At 41.2% G+C, this 18,640-nt stretch overlaps 2 protein-coding genes across 2 annotated transcripts; both read right to left on the minus strand.

The window, feature by feature from the left end:
• Positions 1 to 2,390: 2,390 nt before the first annotated feature.
• LOC121623282 (growth/differentiation factor 6-B-like) lies at positions 2,391 to 4,496 on the minus strand. Its single transcript, XM_041960521.1, has 5 exons — positions 4,274 to 4,496; positions 3,616 to 3,773; positions 3,432 to 3,524; positions 3,203 to 3,333; positions 2,391 to 2,540 (listed from the first exon to the last, which is right to left on the minus strand). Exons 1-5 carry the CDS (start codon positions 4,393 to 4,395, stop codon positions 2,391 to 2,393), a joined length of 654 nt encoding a protein of 217 aa, XP_041816455.1. The 5' UTR covers positions 4,396 to 4,496.
• Positions 4,497 to 7,042: 2,546 nt separating this feature from the next.
• gsdf (gonadal somatic cell derived factor) lies at positions 7,043 to 10,515 on the minus strand. The gene is made up of 5 exons (XM_041960382.1): positions 10,161 to 10,515; positions 9,412 to 9,569; positions 9,228 to 9,320; positions 8,999 to 9,129; positions 7,043 to 8,334 (listed from the first exon to the last, which is right to left on the minus strand). The coding sequence occupies exons 1-5, from the start codon at positions 10,280 to 10,282 to the stop codon at positions 8,185 to 8,187; spliced, it is 654 nt and encodes a 217-aa protein (XP_041816316.1). The 5' UTR covers positions 10,283 to 10,515; the 3' UTR covers positions 7,043 to 8,184.
• Between the last annotated feature and the right edge of the window lie 8,125 nt (positions 10,516 to 18,640).

An 18,640-nucleotide genomic window follows, 5' to 3' on the forward strand; every position in this document is an offset into this window, starting at 1 on the left:
CAGTTAAACTCAGCTTCAGAAAGCTCTTTGCCAAAGAGGTTGAGACAGTAGTCACACAAATGCACACACAAAAAGGGCTAACCAACAGCTAAAAAGTGATTAAAAACAAGCACGTCAAAACTGAACAGGAACAGGTAAACAGTGGGAGAGGTGCAGAGGTAATTATCAGCAGGTGGGGCAGAAGTTACACACGCACACACGCACACACACACACATTCAGACACACATATACCAGACACATCTCCATCTAGGAGCTGGTTGGGCTGCTTGTGTAGTTCAAGCAGACACACACACACAAACAGACGAAGACACACATATACGCAGTCACACACAATGACAGATACACAAACACACACACACACAGACAAATGCATAATGAAAACCCCATCCCCCCGCCCCCTTGTTAACGCTGTTAGCTCTATTAGCTCTGTGAGCACCATTAGCACCGTTAGCTCTGTTAGCGTTAGCGCCGTTAGCTCTATTCGCACCGTTAGCTGTTAGCTCCGTTAGTGTTAGCTCTGTTAGCTCCGTTAGCATTAGCTCCATTCATGTTTATTGATTCAGTTCATTAATTCATGTTAACAGAGACATGAAGCAGAGGAGAAAGCCACAGAAACACAGCTGGGACGAATTTATTAATCAGGGACTGACTACCTGATATCTGCTGTTTTCTCAAATTGCAGCCTTTTTCAATTGTCCGCTGCTTCGCCATAGTTTCTCCTAGAGACTTCATTCAAACTTTAAAACGTAGATAATTTTGTCGGCTTAAACACACCCCGTGTCCCTTTCAAAATTTCCCAGAGGGAATTTTCTAGTTATTTTTCATCCTCCTCCAAATTTTCGTCCCTTAACTCGTCCCGCAGCTTTGAGAAAACCCTCGCAAATTATATATCAAAACGTGCGGTTTGATCGGGATCGGTGTGCTATTATTTTTCTTAAAAAGTCTTAGGACGCGAAAAACTGCGATAAATTTTCCATAAGAAATGAATGGGACAAGCGAAAAAAACAAGATTGAAATTGGAGTTTTTCAAACGTCTGTAGCTCAGGCATACATTCACCGAGGGACTTCTTTTAAACTTTAAAACGTAGATAATTTTGTCGGCTCAAAATGAACCTCAGCACATTTTTTGATATCTCTTACGGTTTTCGAGCTATGACCATCTGAAGACCATCAAGTTTCTCAAAAAATGTTCAAAATCTCTCCCCCTAGAGTGGGTGATGTCATCACTCAGAGTGAGACAGCCGGTGAGAAATCGCCTGAAATTGTTTTCTAAAATTGCCGTAAAATCCAAACGGTGAATAGGAGACACATAATTTTTGGATATTTTTGTTGACAAACTTGTCCTCTTTCGTGTGATGCCCTCGAAAAAGCTAAGAGACTTACTGAATTTAAATAGTGAGGCTTTTTGTGCAGCCAGCTCCCTCCTGCTCTCCATTGACTCCAATGTAAAAATTCAGAGCGTTTTTGTGAGAAAAGCAGAAATGCCTCCTGTCTTTAGATCACCATAAAAAGAAAAGTTGTTGTCTCAGGAATAAAACGAGATGATATTTGGACTCAGGAAGGTCTCGGGAGTCCGATGATCTATAGTACACTCTGATAGGAGGTACAGTTCTCTCCTGGGGGGGATTTGTTTAGGAGGTGCGCAGAACCCAAATCTCACTACATACTGCCTGCTCTCTGCATACTGCCTGCTTCTAATCACTCAAGTTGTCATGGCAACCTCTGAGCTGAACCCACAGGCACAGCTGAGAGCAATTCATTAATCAGGGACTGACTACCTCTGATATCTGCTGTTTACTTAAACTGCAGCCTTTTTCAATTGTCCGCTGCTTCGCCATAGTTTCTCCTAGAGACTTCATTCAAACTTTAAAACGTAGATAATTTTGTCGGCTCGAACACACACACACACACACACATGAACACACACACACACACACACACATGCACGCACATACAGGTAACTTGATTACAGAGATACACACACACAGAAGACTTAATGTGATTACAGCTCCTCAATCATTGCCCAGTGAAAGATGATCATGTCTATGTTGACAGAGATGGTTCCCCCGGCAGTAGCCCCCTGTGTCCCTTTCACAATTTCCCAGATGGAATTTTTTAATTTAATGATAAACTGGCAGCATGAATCCAACAAGTGTCAGCTTCACTTCTTGAGCAGCTCTTTCAAGCTCCTGATGTGAGAGAAATTGAATATATCAGAAATGCATTTTTGGTTTGGTTCCCACGCTCAGCACTCAGAATACATGTAAGGATCTAAGATAAGACCTGAAACTAAAGAGAAGCAGTCTACAAAATCAGCAGAAGTGTTTGTGTGTTGTGTGGGCGCCAGGTGGCTCACAGATGTCACATACTCAGGACCATGAATAAAAGGTTACTCTTCGCCGGGCTGCTGGACGTCGACGCGTCCGCAGCCGCAGCTGCTGGGCAGCTGCACGGAGGATATGATGACAGTGCTGAATTCATCCATGTAGATGATGGGCACCACAGCCTGGGAGGTGGGCTGACAGCATGGCACCTGGACCTGGAGAAGGACAAAGAGAGGAGGACTCAGTAACACAGTTTGATATTAAACTGCATGAACTGCCCAGCAGTATCCAAGTTTTCTTTTTCCTCTAAGGTATAATGTTCAGTTTGTTCTTGCAAATGTTCACTCACTGCAGTAAACACAATGCAAACATTTGTTGCATGCTATAGTGGGGTTTTACATATAAATATACATATATAAAAGCTGCTATTTAAGCAGCTGTTTTGCAAACAAACATTTTACAAACAAAACGTGCGATCGGCTGATCAAATCTGATTGTTTACCCAACAGTCTCTACAGCGCCTGTCACACATTATATGCATTAAGATAAGATAAGATATGACATTAATGCATTAGGATCCAGGTAACGCAAAAGAAATCCTTCTACTGCAGAGTGAGTACTTTTCTTACTTGAAGTTAAACTTTGAGTATTTTTGAAATAGAATTTCATGCACCTGACAGAACGCAGGTTTCAGTCCATCTGAGCACTAACACCGACACGCTGACGCTGTGTCACACACACCTGCGGGATCTTTTCTGCTCACCTCAGCTGGATGTCTTTGTATTTTGGGAAAAAAGTATTGCAAATGTATGTAAATGTAAATCAGTACACTACAAGATAATTATGGTTTGCACACACTTCAAATAGAGAATTATACCTGTGAGTCGGATTCTTGGACATTGGTGAGGGATGATGGACATTGCACAGTGTTCATTTCTGGGCTGCAGAGTGCACACTCAATGATAGTTAGGCTGGCTGGATGGATCACCCAGCTGTCCCATCCCAGATCTGGAAAACAGAAAAATAGAGTTTACACGCATTGCTGTATTTCTTCATATATAAGTGCATGTGAGTACACACGAATATACACACATATTGTTGCATACCTTTCATGAAGATCTCAGAGGCCACGGAACAGCACTTCACGCCTGTACTGTTTCTGCCATCAGCTGACACAGAGTAGCCAGGGACTGCCGGAACTGCAAGGACACAGGAAACAAAAAGAGAGTGAAGATGATTTACGATGAAGAGGAGCAGGAAGAGTATGAGATCTATGAAAGTTCCACTCACTCGCAGCATCCATGGCTCTGTGAGCAGTGTCAGTGAAGGTCCTCCTCCATTGCTCTCTGACACCATCTAGCCCACCAGCAGGTAACTGTGGCTCAGCCTGCAAGTTCAGAGCCCTGAGGAGCCCCTTCCTGATGGACTGCAGTGACTCACCCTGGCACCTGAGCACCACACAGCACTCAAGTCACTTCAACAGCACGTAATATTAAAAAATATTGAACAGAAATGCAAAGAAATGGATCCTGGAATTTTGAGTGTTGATGTTAACGCTTAGTGCTCTCTTTGTGCCCTCGATGAAGTATGTGAGGACTTCACTGATGTTTGACTAAGTTACTGATAACACCGCTGAAACTTAAACAGAACAGTGTGTTACATCTCCGCACATTCTTGGAAAAGCCAATGGTCAAAGTGACCGTGGGTCTTACACAGAACTTCCCTTTAACCCATGTGGAAAGGCAGGCACGCATCAACACATTACAACACGTAATCTGAGAGTCCAAAGCACTGAGGCCATTTCAAAAAACTCTTTGACATAACAAGATGTTTCATAATTACTTTGTCAATCTTGAGGGAGAATTATTCTAAAATGTTCCCTGCATACAAAGAAATGTTAGCACTCACAAAAGCAGAAGACAGCACAGTCTGCGAGTCTGATACTGACCTGTGAGGGGGAACAGCAGAGTCTGCAGAAGCTGCAAGTTCCTCCTTCGATGGCTGCAAGACAAAAGCGATCACCGTGGAAGAGCCCAGAAGCATTGTCATGACAGTGAACGTAAAGGACATGGTGCATGAGTCGGATGGTCAATCTATAAACGACTGGGTTCGAGTCAGTCCAGGCAGGTGAAGGCTGAAGTGCTGTGCGTCTGGTTGGATGAGGCGATACAGTAGGAGTGACCAGGCAGTGATGCAGCACAAGGTATTGTTTGTCAGGGCCTGGGAACCTGCGTTTTTATCTTCCTGTACTCCAGCTTGGCCTTGAGATACTTAACGTTGTTGTTTTGTCCCCTGTGAATGAATTCAGGAAGGATGACCCAGCAGCAGAAAAAGAAAGCGAGACTAATAGACAAACAGTGAGGAATGAGAGGGGGCACAAATAAATCATAAAACACTTGCACCTGTAAAACAGAACTGCTTCCTTTCTACCATACAGTTTCCTCCTTCTGATGCCTCTTACGCAGCTTAAAGGTGTCAGGAAGGTGGGATTTAAGGGGAAACTAAAGGAGAACTAAGGGTTGAACCCAGATGCAGACACAATGGGGACGTAGATTCAAAGAAGGGCAAATTTATTAACAAGAAGACAAAACAACGAAAACTACAACTCGGGGAACTATGACTAAAACACACTATGGGAGAAGGAGTCACACGACAATGAAACAACACAGGGAATGTACACACCTTTTTGTACATGTACATGTATATGTACAAAAAGGCTGACTCCTCTGCACTTGAGCCACTTTTAAACTGTTTGGAAGATGTCAAAGCTTGGATGTCTCAAAACTTTTTAAATTTTAATGAGAACAAGACTGAAGTGATTGTCTTCGGTGGTACTTCTGCGACCTCCCCAGTCGACCTGGGTTCCCTGGCGCAGTTTGCCAAACCCATAGTTAGCAATCTGGGGGTAAAAGTGGACGCGGAGCTTAAATTCGACAGCCAGATTATAGCCGTGGTAAAAACCAGCTTTTTCCAGTTCAGACAACACGCTAAAATTAAACCCTTTCTGCACAGACAGCACTTTGAAACAGTAATACATGCCTTTGTAACCACTCGGCTTGATTGCTGCAATGCACTTTACATGGGGGTCAGCGGGTCCTCCATTGCACGTCTGCAACTAGTGCAGAATGCAGCTGCACGTCTTTTAACTGACACTCGAAAGTTTGAGCACATAACGCCGATTTTAGCTTCACTTCACTGGCTACCCGTCCATTTTAGAATTCATTTTAAAATTCTTTTATTTGCTTTTAAAGCCCAAAATGGCCTTGCCCCGGTGTACCTCTCTGAGCTTCTGCACCCTCACGCACCTACTCGTTCCCTCAGGTCAGCTGACCAGCTGCTCCTGAGGGTTCCCAAAACAAGGCAGAAGCTCAGAGGGGACCGAGCGTTTTCTGTTGTCGCCCCTAAACTTTGGAATGAACTGCCGCTGCACATCAGGCAGTCCTCTTCCGTGGCCACTTTTAAATCTCTTCTTAAAATGCACCTCTTTTCCTTGGCTTTTATCACCTCTTAGATTGTTTATTTTATGTGCACAGGTATTTTACCCTTTATGTAGTATGTTTCTATTTTTATTGTCTGTTTTTACTGCCTATTTTTTATTTTTTATTTATGTACAGCACTTTGGAAACTTTGAGTTTATTTAAACTGTGCTTTACAAATAAAGATGGATGGATGGATGGATGGACATGAACACAAGACACAACAGTGCTAGGGACAAGACTGTGAATAACTATCAACGAATAAAATAAAGAACAGAAAACACTCCAGAAGGAGGAAAGGATAATGGGCTTTGAAAACAGAACTGACTACTGAAGGAACTAGATATGAAAAACAAACAACTCAAAATACACTCCTAGCAAACGGAGGAACAAGAATCTAAATAACAAAAATAATCAAACAGAAACTAGTTACACAACAAAAAGACTCATAAAGAGGAAATGATGGCTTACGAATGAAGACTGTGGCTGTGGTAAAGGGCAACGGAAAAGACAGGCTTGGGTGAATCGACAAATGGACAAAGACACACTCACATAAACACGGCACGGACAAGAACAAGGATATCACAACGAAGAAACACAATGAGACTATGGCTATGGTGATATAACGTAGACAACAAGAGAGCACAGACATGGACAGGGAGGACGCAACGAAACACTATGAACCTGGGCGTCGGCTATGGGAAGGGAAATACAGACAACACTGATGACGGTGGAACACTAACATAAAACAAGACATGAACATGAACAAAGATAAGAACAGCTTACTGGATTACTGACAATAAGCAGACAAAGACAAGACAGCGAGACAATCACATAAAACACGGTGCTGACATGAACAGAGAAAACGCAACAAAACACACTTACATGAAACACGACTCGGACAGGACAAAGGAATCACAACGACAAACACTCACTGACTGGGTGTGGCTAGGGCTAGGACTATGACAAGGGAACATGGGCAACAAGGATTCACAGACTAGGCTAGGTGACACAGACAACGACCCGACAAAGACTGGGGGAAAGACACGGACTTAAATACACAAAGGAGGGAACACTAATGACACACAGGTGGAAACATTCTGACAATCACACGGGAGGGAAAACACAGGAAGTAAAGAAAACCAAAGACACATAACATGAACCTTCAAAATAAAACAGGAAGTAACAAAACCTAGACAAAGACAACACACAATGGGAAACTTAGCAAAAACTGACGTGCATGGCACGGGTCATGACAAAAGGTTGTTTAAATCAACTCATTCCATGCTACTATAATCATATATATCTAGTGGCCACTTTATTAGGTACACCTGTACATAACTTCAATCTGTACTCGGCTCATAATGTTCACTTTTTGTTGACATTGTCATCATGTGCAAGTTCAACCATATTTGTATGACTGAGGTCATAGTTAAAGGGAAATTTTGCCATATTTTAAGTGGATGTCCAGTCAGTGTTGATGGTAAATGCAGTCAAAGCAGTAACTTCATCAGTTTATACTATATTGACTGAGAAAGCTGCATTTTGCTGCTGCAAAATCTGTGCTTCTTCGTCCACCGACGACGTCATTTGAAGCGTGCAGTGATGTGGTTTGCTATGTTTGATATCTAGTCCCCCACTTCTGGGTAGCCAGGGGAAGTGGTGACGCTCAAAAACAAAGCTTGTTCTCTGCGCTTGTGAATTCGCTACATTTCCAGCAGCCGTATTTTATCAAGTCAGGCGATGAAATGCAGCTTTCTCAATATAGCACACACTTCAATTGATTTGTATTTACCATTGACGCAGACTGGAGAGCCACATAAAATGAGGTGAAAATTCCCTTTAAAGGGATATTAGAAACACCTCTCAACGTAATGAAGTCCAAAACAACTCCCCAACTAATTATGACCTCAAACATCCACAGCCAACAACATAGGTTCTAAAATAATTAGCAAAATAAATTAACACAATGTAATTTTGCACTAGAATATCTATATTTATTCTGAGGAGACGACGGGCTTGTGAAAGGTTTTGGCTCTGGACAGTCTAGCATTTTTGGAGGGAACACTCAGTAACAGTTTGCAGCTTTAAATAGCACTCATGAGATTTATGTAATGATAAACTGGCAGCATGAATCCAACAAGTGTCAGCTTCACTTCTTGAGCAGCTCTTTCAAGCTCCTGGTGTGAGAGAAATTGAATATATCAGAAATGCATTTTTGGTTTGGTTCCCACGCTCAACACTCAGAAGACATGTTGCAAGGATCTAAGATAAGACCTGAAACTAAAGAGAAGTAGTCTACAAAATCAGCAGAAGTGTTTGTGTGTTGTGTGGGCGCCAGGTGGCTCACAGATGTCACATACTCAGGACCATAAATCAAAGTTTACTCTTCGCCTGGCTGCTGGACGTTGACGCGTCCGCAGCCACAGCTGCTGGGCAGCTGCACGGAGGATATGATGACAGTGCTGAATTCATTCATGTAGATGATGGGCACCACAGCCTGGGAGGTGGGCTGACAGCATGGCACCTGGACCTGAAGAAGGACAAGGAGAGGAGGACTCAGTAACACAGTTTGATATTCATACTGCAGGAACTGCACAGCAGTATCCAAGTTTTCTTTTTCCTCTAAGGTATAATGTTCAGTTTGTTCTTGCAAATGTTCGCTCACTGCAGTAAACACAATGCAAACATTTGTTGCATGCTATAGTGGGGTTTTACATATAAATATACATATATAAAAGCTGCTATTTAAGCAGCTGTTTTGCAAACAAACATTTTACAAACAAAACGTGCGATCGGCTGATCAAATCTGATTGTTTACCCAACAGTCTCTACAGCGCCTGTCACACATTATATGCATTAAGATAAGATAAGATATGACATTAATGCATTAGGATCCAGGTAACGCAAAAGAAATCCTTCTACTGCAGAGTGAGTACTTTTCTTACTTGAAGTTAAACTTTGAGTATTTTTGAAATAGAATTTCATGCATCTGACAGAACGCAGGTTTCAGTCCATCTGAGCACTAACACCGACACGCTGACGCTGTGTCACACACACCTGCGGGATCTTTTCTGCTCACCTCAGCTGGATGTCTTTGTATTTTGGGAAAAAAAGTATTGCAAATGTATGTAAATGTAAATCAGTACACTACAAGATAATTATGGTTTGCACACACTTCAAATAGAGAATTATACCTGTGAGTCGGATTCCTGGACATTGGTGAGGGATGATGGACATTGCACAGTGTTCATTTCTGGGCTGCAGAGTGCACACTCAATGATAGTTAGGCTGGCTGGATGGATCACCCAGCTGTCCCATCCCAGATCTGGAAAACAGAAAAATAGAGTTTACACGCATTGCTGTATTTCTTCATATATAAGTGCATGTGAGTACACACGAATATACACACATATTGTTGCATACCTTTCATGAAGATCTCAGAGGCCACGGAACAGCACTTCACGCCTGTACTGTTTCCGCCATCAGCTGACACAGAGTAGCCAGGGACTGCCGGAACTGCAAGGACACAGGAAACAAAAAGAGAGTGAAGATGATTTACGATGAAGAGGAGCAGGAAGAGTATGAGATCTATGAAAGTTCCACTCACTCGCAGCATCCATGGCTCTGTGAGCAGTGTCAGTGAAGGTCCTCCTCCATTGCTCTCTGACACCATCTAGCCCACCAGCAGGCAACTGTGGCTCAGCCTGCAAGTTCAGAGCCCTGAGGAGCCCCTTCCTGATGGATTGCAGTGACTCACCCTGGCACCTGAGCACCACACAGCACTCAAGTCACTTCAACAGCACGTAATATTAAAAAATATTGAACAGAAATGCAAAGAAATGGATCCTGGAATTTTCCTAAAAAAATAAATCACTGTGTTTACACAGAAAAAAATGCATTAGTTAGTTGCCACTGTGTACTATATATTTATTCTATAAATACCTGCCAGATGTGGATGTTAACGCTTAGTGCTCTCTTAGTGCCCTCGATGAAGTATGTGAGGACTTCACTGATGTTTGACTAAGTTACCGATAACACCGCTGAAGCTTAAACAGAACAGTGTGTTACATCTCCGCACATTCTTGGAAAAGCCAATGGTCAAAGTGACCGTGGGTCTTACACAGAACTTCCCTTTAACCCATGTGGAAAGGCAGGCACGCATCAACACATTACAACACGTAATCTGAGAGTCCAAAGCACTGAGGCCATTTCAAAAAACTCTTTGACATAACAAGATGTTTCATAATTACTTTGTCAATCTTGAGGGAGAATTATTCTAAAATGTTCCCTGCATACAAAGAAATGTTAGCACTCACAAAAGCAGAAGACAGCACAGTCTGCGAGTCTGATACTGACCTGTGAGGGGGAACAGCAGAGTCTGCAGAAGCTGCAAGTTCCTCCTTCGATGGCTGCAAGACAAAAGCGATCACCGTGGAAGAGCCCAGAAGCATTGTCATGACAGTGAACGTAAAGGACATGGTGCATGAGTCGGATGGTCAATCTATAAACGACTGGGTTCGAGTCAGTCCAGGCAGGCGAAGGCTGAAGTGCTGTGCGTCTGGTTGGATGAGGCGATACAGTAGGAGTGACCAGGCAGTGATGCAGCACAAGGTATTGTTTGTCAGGGCCTGGGAACCTGCGTTTTTATCTTCCTGTACTCCAGCTTGGCCTTGAGATACTTAACGTTGTTGTTTTGTCCCCTGTGAATGAATTCAGGAAGGATGACCCAGCAGCAGAAAAAGAAAGCGAGACTAATAGACAAACAGTGAGGAATGAGAGGGGGCACAAATAAATCATAAAACACTTGCACCTGTAAAACAGAACTGCTTCCTTTCTACCATACAGTTTCCTCCTTCTGATGCCTCTTACGCAGCTTAAAGGTGTCAGGAAGGTGGGATTTAAGGGGAAACTAAAGGAGAACTAAGGGTTGAACCCAGATGCAGACACAATGGGGACGTAGATTCAAAGAAGGGCAAATTTATTAACAAGAAGACAAAACAACGAAAACTACAACTCGGGGAACTATGACTAAAACACACTATGGGAGAAGGAGTCACACGACAATGAAACAACACAGGGAATGTACACACCTTTTTGTACATGTACATGTATATGTACAAAAAGGCTGACTCCTCTGCACTTGAGCCACTTTTAAACTGTTTGGAAGATGTCAAAGCTTGGATGTCTCAAAACTTTTTAAATTTTAATGAGAACAAGACTGAAGTGATTGTCTTCGGTGGTACTTCTGCGACCTCCCCAGTCGACCTGGGTTCCCTGGCGCAGTTTGCCAAACCCATAGTTAGCAATCTGGGGGTAAAAGTGGACGCGGAGCTTAAATTCGACAGCCAGATTATAGCCGTGGTAAAAACCAGCTTTTTCCAGTTCAGACAACACGCTAAAATTAAACCCTTTCTGCACAGACAGCACTTTGAAACAGTAATACATGCCTTTGTAACCACTCGGCTTGATTGCTGCAATGCACTTTACATGGGGGTCAGCGGGTCCTCCATTGCACGTCTGCAACTAGTGCAGAATGCAGCTGCACGTCTTTTAACTGACACTCGAAAGTTTGAGCACATAACGCCGATTTTAGCTTCACTTCACTGGCTACCCGTCCATTTTAGAATTCATTTTAAAATTCTTTTATTTGCTTTTAAAGCCCAAAATGGCCTTGCCCCGGTGTACCTCTCTGAGCTTCTGCACCCTCACGCACCTACTCGTTCCCTCAGGTCAGCTGACCAGCTGCTCCTGAGGGTTCCCAAAACAAGGCAGAAGCTCAGAGGGGACCGAGCGTTTTCTGTTGTCGCCCCTAAACTTTGGAATGAACTGCCGCTGCACATCAGGCAGTCCTCTTCCGTGGCCACTTTTAAATCTCTTCTTAAAATGCACCTCTTTTCCTTGGCTTTTATCACCTCTTAGATTGTTTATTTTATGTGCACAGGTATTTTACCCTTTATGTAGTATGTTTCTATTTTTATTGTCTGTTTTTACTGCCTATTTTTTATTTTTTATTTATGTACAGCACTTTGGAAACTTTGAGTTTATTTAAACTGTGCTTTACAAATAAAGATGGATGGATGGATGGATGGACATGAACACAAGACACAACAGTGCTAGGGACAAGACTGTGAATAACTATCAACGAATAAAATAAAGAACAGAAAACACTCCAGAAGGAGGAAAGGATAATGGGCTTTGAAAACAGAACTGACTACTGAAGGAACTAGATATGAAAAACAAACAACTCAAAATACACTCCTAGCAAACGGAGGAACAAGAATCTAAATAACAAAAATAATCAAACAGAAACTAGTTACACAACAAAAAGACTCATAAAGAGGAAATGATGGCTTACGAATGAAGACTGTGGCTGTGGTAAAGGGCAACGGAAAAGACAGGCTTGGGTGAATCGACAAATGGACAAAGACACACTCACATAAACACGGCACGGACAAGAACAAGGATATCACAACGAAGAAACACAATGAGACTATGGCTATGGTGATATAACGTAGACAACAAGAGAGCACAGACATGGACAGGGAGGACGCAACGAAACACTATGAACCTGGGCGTCGGCTATGGGAAGGGAAATACAGACAACACTGATGACGGTGGAACACTAACATAAAACAAGACATGAACATGAACAAAGATAAGAACAGCTTACTGGATTACTGACAATAAGCAGACAAAGACAAGACAGCGAGACAATCACATAAAACACGGTGCTGACATGAACAGAGAAAACGCAACAAAACACACTTACATGAAACACGACTCGGACAGGACAAAGGAATCACAACGACAAACACTCACTGACTGGGTGTGGCTAGGGCTAGGACTATGACAAGGGAACATGGGCAACAAGGATTCACAGACTAGGCTAGGTGACACAGACAACGACCCGACAAAGACTGGGGGAAAGACACGGACTTAAATACACAAAGGAGGGAACACTAATGACACACAGGTGGAAACATTCTGACAATCACACGGGAGGGAAAACACAGGAAGTAAAGAAAACCAAAGACACATAACATGAACCTTCAAAATAAAACAGGAAGAAACAAAACCTAGACAAAGACAACACACAATGGGAAACTTAGCAAAAACTGACGTGCATGGCACGGGTCATGACAAAAGGTTGTTTAAATCAACTCATTCCATGCTACTATAATCATATATATCTAGTGGCCACTTTATTAGGTACACCTGTACATAACTTCAATCTGTACTCGGCTCATAATGTTCACTTTTTGTTGACATTGTCATCAAGTGCAAGTTCAACCATATTTGTATGACTGAGGTCATAGTTAAAGGGAAATTTTGCCATATTTTAAGTGGATGTCCAGTCAGTGTTGATGGTAAATGCAGTCAAAGCAGTAACTTCATCAGTTTATGCTATATTGACTGAGAAAGCTGCATTTTGCTGCTGCAAAATCTGTGCTTCTTCGTCCACCGACGACGTCATTTGAAGCGTGCAGTGATGTGGTTTGCAGGCTATTTCAGCTTGGATATCTAGTCCCTCACTTCTGGGTAGCCAGGGGAAGTGGTGACGCTCAAAAACAAAGCTTGTTCTCTGCGCTTGTGAATTCGCTACATTTCCAGCAGCCGTATTTTATCAAGTCAGGCGATGAAATACAGCTTTCTCAATATAGCACACACTTCAATTGATTTGTATTTACCATTGACGCAGACTGGAGAGCCACATAAAATGAGGTAAAAATTCCCTTTAAAGGGATATTAGAAACACCTCTCAACGTAATGAAGTCCAAAACAACTCCTCAACTAATTATGACCTCAAACATCCACAGCCAACAACATAGGTTCTAAAATAATTAGCAAAATAAATTAACACAATGTAATTTTGCACTAGAATATCTATATTTATTCCACAATAATAAATGTATTTATTGCACTAATATGAATGTAACTATTGCATTACAATGAATGTAGTTATTGCACTAGATCCTCTAGGTTTGCCTAGAAAGACATTTTGCACTTGAGGGAATGTTCCACAGGTTGATTGGTAACAGGTGATAGCATCATGATTGGCTACAAAAGGAGTGTCCTGGAAAGGCTCAGTCATTCACAAGCGAGGATGGAGCGAGGTTCACCACTTTGTGAACACATGATTGGATAAAAGATGTTACTACATGTACTCAGGAAAACTTTGTAAAAAACCGTTGCCACTAAACACAATTTGTTTGCACTCAGTTTTTTATTTACTTTCACACAGCATCAGGGTTGTAGTATTTCTTAAAATTCTGACTGACATAATAATGGCATAATGGCATTTTTGGAAACTTTATTGAACAATATTGGGAACACGGCCATGAGCATGCTGCTCTTTAAAGTTTGTGTGTGTGTGTATGTTTGTAATTATTAAGGTCAAAGAAATTCACACACACTCGCACACACACACAGAGAGAGAGAGAGAGACAGAGAGAGACTACTTCTATCTTTGTGTGGACCCTCATTGACAGCCCCTTACCCTAACCTTAACCATCATGACTAAATGCCTAACCCTGACCCTAACGTAAACCTAAATCTATCTGAACCCTTACAAACCGGTCTGGAACCTCAAACAGTCCTTTGAAATTGTGAGGACCTGCCAGAATGTCCTCACTCTGTTGGTTAAAAAACCTGTCCTCACTATGTAGCAAGTATAAATACACACACACACACACAGTTGTGTTTCCATCACTTTTGCAGACATTACATAGACTTACATTCATTTCCTGGAGACCCTAACCTTACCCCAAGCCTTCACCCTAAACTTTAATGATGTACATCATGTCCCTATAAGGAAAGTATGTATAGAATAACACCACAAGCTGAAAACAACATATTAAAGGACAGAGGTTGAAGAAAAAATGAAGAAAAAAGGTTCCCAAACAGTGAAAAATAGGACAAAACATTGAGTAATATTCATATATATACAATTGCAACCATACATACACATAGCTACTGGTACAGCTGGTATTCTATTAAGATGAATATTAAATGTGATGCAGTCATATAGTGCAGTCACAATACCACGTTCATCCACTCACACACCAGAAGCAATTTCAGGTTCAATATCTTGCCCAAGGACACTGACATGCAGACTGAAGGAACAAGGAATCGAATCGCTAACTTCTGATTAGTGGAAAGCTTCCACTCTGCCACTGCCGCTCGTGCTGCACAGCAATGGTTCAAAGGTCGCAAACATTATGGTACACGATCTGAGGACTTTCATAAGACATGGTTTGACCCCCGGTAATCAGAAGCTGAATATTTCTTCTGTAACATGACACTTGGCTTTGGATTTCATAGCTGGATTCTGGTTGATGATATTGGCATTGAAACCAGCTGACCTTTCAACAGGTTTTAATACTTTTACACACATTCAGAAAGAGCGCAAGCCACCAAAGCATTGGAAACAGTAGTTAAAAGATTTTTTTAAATTCTTTTTTTAATCCAGTGAAGCATGAAAGAAAAGAGTGAGGGCCTATTTTTACACAAAGCAATAAATACAGTTTTTTCTGCATATGGGCAGTTATCAGTTTCTACTACAACTCCCTTTTTTTTTTTTGGCCGGACATGAAAGGCAGAAATCTGTGCCGATAAACATAATAACAATATTTGTCCCCTGCAGTTATCATTCAAGGATGGGAAGAAATGTAACACGGAGCAATTATGGGTACTGCAGGTGATGTTAACATCTGAAAGCTCAGAGCGAGTAAACTTGGCAGCAGCGATAGGTGTGTGAGCCAGCGAGGGTCAGAGGCACGCAAGGAATGGTAACCTCGAGTCCTCAGGTGCCCTCTCCTCGCTGAGGCACGAACTGGGTCAGGACAAAACTTTCCCATGTACTCTGAATTACTCAGTTTATCTGCTGCAGTGCATATCAAACCATAATTCATCAACTCCGGCGCAGGAATTCTCGGTACAAGCTGATACAAGACTTGCGATGCTTCTTTCATTCAATACAAAATGACAAGATGATCTGAAGTGAAGATTAGATTACATCTGAGATGCAGACATGCAGAAAGAAAATATACCTTTCATGCATGAATCTGTCAGCGTGCTGTATATCTACTAGAAAATATTAACTTTGCAGAAGGGGCTGAAATAAGAGGAAATATATTCCTGATATTTCCATTTTAGCTCACATTTGTACTTTACTTAAGTACAGTTTTTCAATACTTTGAGTATTTCATTTGCTTTCTTTCTATTACATCTATCTGCCAGCTATAGTTCTTAACCATTTCACACATTAAGATATTCAATAAAAAGCATGATAAGCTTACAAAATGCAATGTATTGTCTCGTTGTGGCTCCTTGTAAGCTCAGGACTTGACCACACATATACAGATTTAAAAAAAATGGATAGTTTGTCTGCTCTCTAAAAAAAACAAATGTAAACTAGCCAGCAGTCCACCATTGTTGCTGTTTCAGCCCCCTTACACACAGCAACAATGGCCATGTGTGATCTGACGTCAATGTTTGCATGTACATGTACAATACACAAGAACTACAGTTTTCAAAATTTGCATGTTAGAAGGTGTTTTAAAATCAGTTTTAGTGGCCTAAAATGCGGTCTACATGTGAACGAGCGGCCCAAATGCAGAAGAAATGCTCATTTTGCAAAATATCAGCATATTAAATACGATAATATCATTTAATATATATGAGTTGTCAGCAGTTCAAACAACAAAGATTTCTACTTTAAACAAACATGTTGATTTCACTTTCCAATATTTCACCAAAAAAGTAACAATCAGTGAAAAGTCCAAAATATGTTTTGTTTTGTTATAATTTATGAAGCGGAACTTTATTTATTCTTGTTAAACCCAGTAGTTAAAATTAGCTGCACAACTATGTGTCTTATGCATCAGTATTCAAAATCTAACAATGTAATATATAATATAAACCAGTCAGTTTTCAGTTTTATTTTTAACTTTGATATTTTAAAAGAACATTTTGTTGATGATACTTTTGTCCTTTTACTGAAGCAGGATTTTGAATTCAGGACTTTTATGTGTAATGAAATGTTATCACAGTGCGGCTTTGCTGCTCTTCAACATTCTTCACCACTAACAGCCTCTACCAGCCTATTTGGCCATCAAAACACAAACATGTGATATGATCTTGTGATAGATGGTCTACAGGTCTCAACACCACTGCGACACACTGCCAAGATCTCAATATCAGGTCTTAATTATTTTCAGGCCTCAGCATCTCAGCGCTGGAACGCTTTCAGAAATGACAAACCAGAACCAGTTTCACTGGTGAAATAATGATTGTTACAACATGCACATTCAGATATAAAGGATAACTCTGGTGGTATTCTATATTTCTGTTGAAGAATTACATATTTTATCATATATGAGAGTGGTTAACAAAATAAGAGAAAATAATAATAATCTGCATATGTATCTCCATTACATGTAAAATACTTTTTTTTTACTTTTTTGCCCACATAGATTTTATGTATTTTTTAAGTCTTTACTTAGATCAAATGTGTGTGTATGTGTATATGTATATAGTATATGCAGATATATGTATGTATATACATTAATGTGAGTGTATGTGTATATATATACACATACAGTACATATACACAGTTTATATACTGTATGCATATTTTATTTTGGCGGTGTTCGGCTGAAAATACTCACTAGTGCTCAAATCTGCAACTGAAAATAGTCCCCAGCAGATGCACTGCTAACTGCAAAAAACTACAGTGCACAGCTGTTTTAGGAAATTATTGAGCTGTTCTTCTTTTAATAAAAGTACAGACCCAGGAGTTATCTGCTTTTAAAAAGTGCATTTTCGATGGGGAAAAAATGGGTTTCCAACTGACTGCCACAGACATGTGAAGAATCATGAAGTACTGTGAGACAGATTAACAAATAGTTGGTTTTGGTCTTTTCATGGGATTTGCTGATACAAACAAAAATAGATAATATTGTCAGCCACATCCTTTAAAGCAAATGCGCACACACACACACACACACACAGGTCAGGTCACTGTGTGATACTGCAGCTTTTGACCTCCTACAATCACGCATGAATGAGCGGAGTCCTTGAGAGTCAGACGTCTCCCACCACTTCCTTGTAGTGCCGCTGGGAGTCACACTACCAACATCTGGTCCTGTTTGGGATCACAAAGAAGTCTTTATAGAGAGATGAAGGACTGTGGAGGATGCAAGATGCAGATAACAAGCAGACAACACAGCATACTACATATTTTTAAAAACTTTTCGTGTTTAATCGGATATGTACTAAAAATGTAGCAGGATTTGATGTAGCAAGATGGAGAAGCTACATTAACATAAATTTAGTCGTGGGAAATGTTATACAGATACATTTGTAAATGGATGTCTGCACAACAAGACATAAATATGATTACTGCAGATAGATAGCAGGCTAAATGTAACAGTGTAATTTGACAGTTCAGGTGTATAAAAATATCACCATGAGGCTAAAATAACAAAAATAGTATCTGCCTCAGTTGTTACGACGATGAAGGCCGCTGCTTTCATACTGTGGAAGAGGGTAGGTCTTGATGGACTGATTGGTGTCAGGTGTGCTCAGAGTTCCTCGAGAACAGAAAAGTGAACAAAAAGGGCTACAGTCTAGCCAGAGGTCAGTTAGGTGTTAGTGTTGGGAGAATGTTGATGTTCATAGTTGAGTCACAGGTCTTGAGTGGAGGCCGACGCAAACCTCCTTTCAAAACAATCGCTGCCCTTTATCAGAGCCTTCATCCGTTTATTCAGCGTAGATGCCAGCTGTAGTAAGGTTTAATCCTAATCCACTCTCATCTTGTTTTGTTTGAGCGATCA

The sequence above is a fragment of the Chelmon rostratus genome, chromosome 19, assembly GCF_017976325.1.
Source record: "Chelmon rostratus isolate fCheRos1 chromosome 19, fCheRos1.pri, whole genome shotgun sequence".
In the NCBI taxonomy this organism is placed as follows: Eukaryota; Metazoa; Chordata; class Actinopteri; order Chaetodontiformes; family Chaetodontidae; genus Chelmon; species Chelmon rostratus.

Bases quoted from the DNA above. Each gene is read 5' to 3' on its own strand.
- LOC121623282 (XM_041960521.1), bottom strand. From the start codon at position 4,395: ATGTCCTTTACGTTCACTGTCATGACAATGCTTCTGGGCTCTTCCACG. The intron at 3,774-4,273 runs GTCAGTATCAGA...TGTGGTGCTCAG, and splicing joins TCTGCTGTTCCCCCTCACAG to GTGCCAGGGTGAGTCACTGC. The intron at 2,541-3,202 runs GTATAATTCTCT...GTCCTTCTCCAG, and splicing joins TCCAAGAATCCGACTCACAG to GTCCAGGTGCCATGCTGTCA.
- gsdf (XM_041960382.1), bottom strand. From the start codon at position 10,282: ATGTCCTTTACGTTCACTGTCATGACAATGCTTCTGGGCTCTTCCACG. The intron at 9,130-9,227 runs GTATGCAACAAT...TCTGTTTTCCAG, and splicing joins CTCTGAGATCTTCATGAAAG to ATCTGGGATGGGACAGCTGG. The intron at 8,335-8,998 runs GTATAATTCTCT...GTCCTTCTTCAG, and splicing joins TCCAGGAATCCGACTCACAG to GTCCAGGTGCCATGCTGTCA.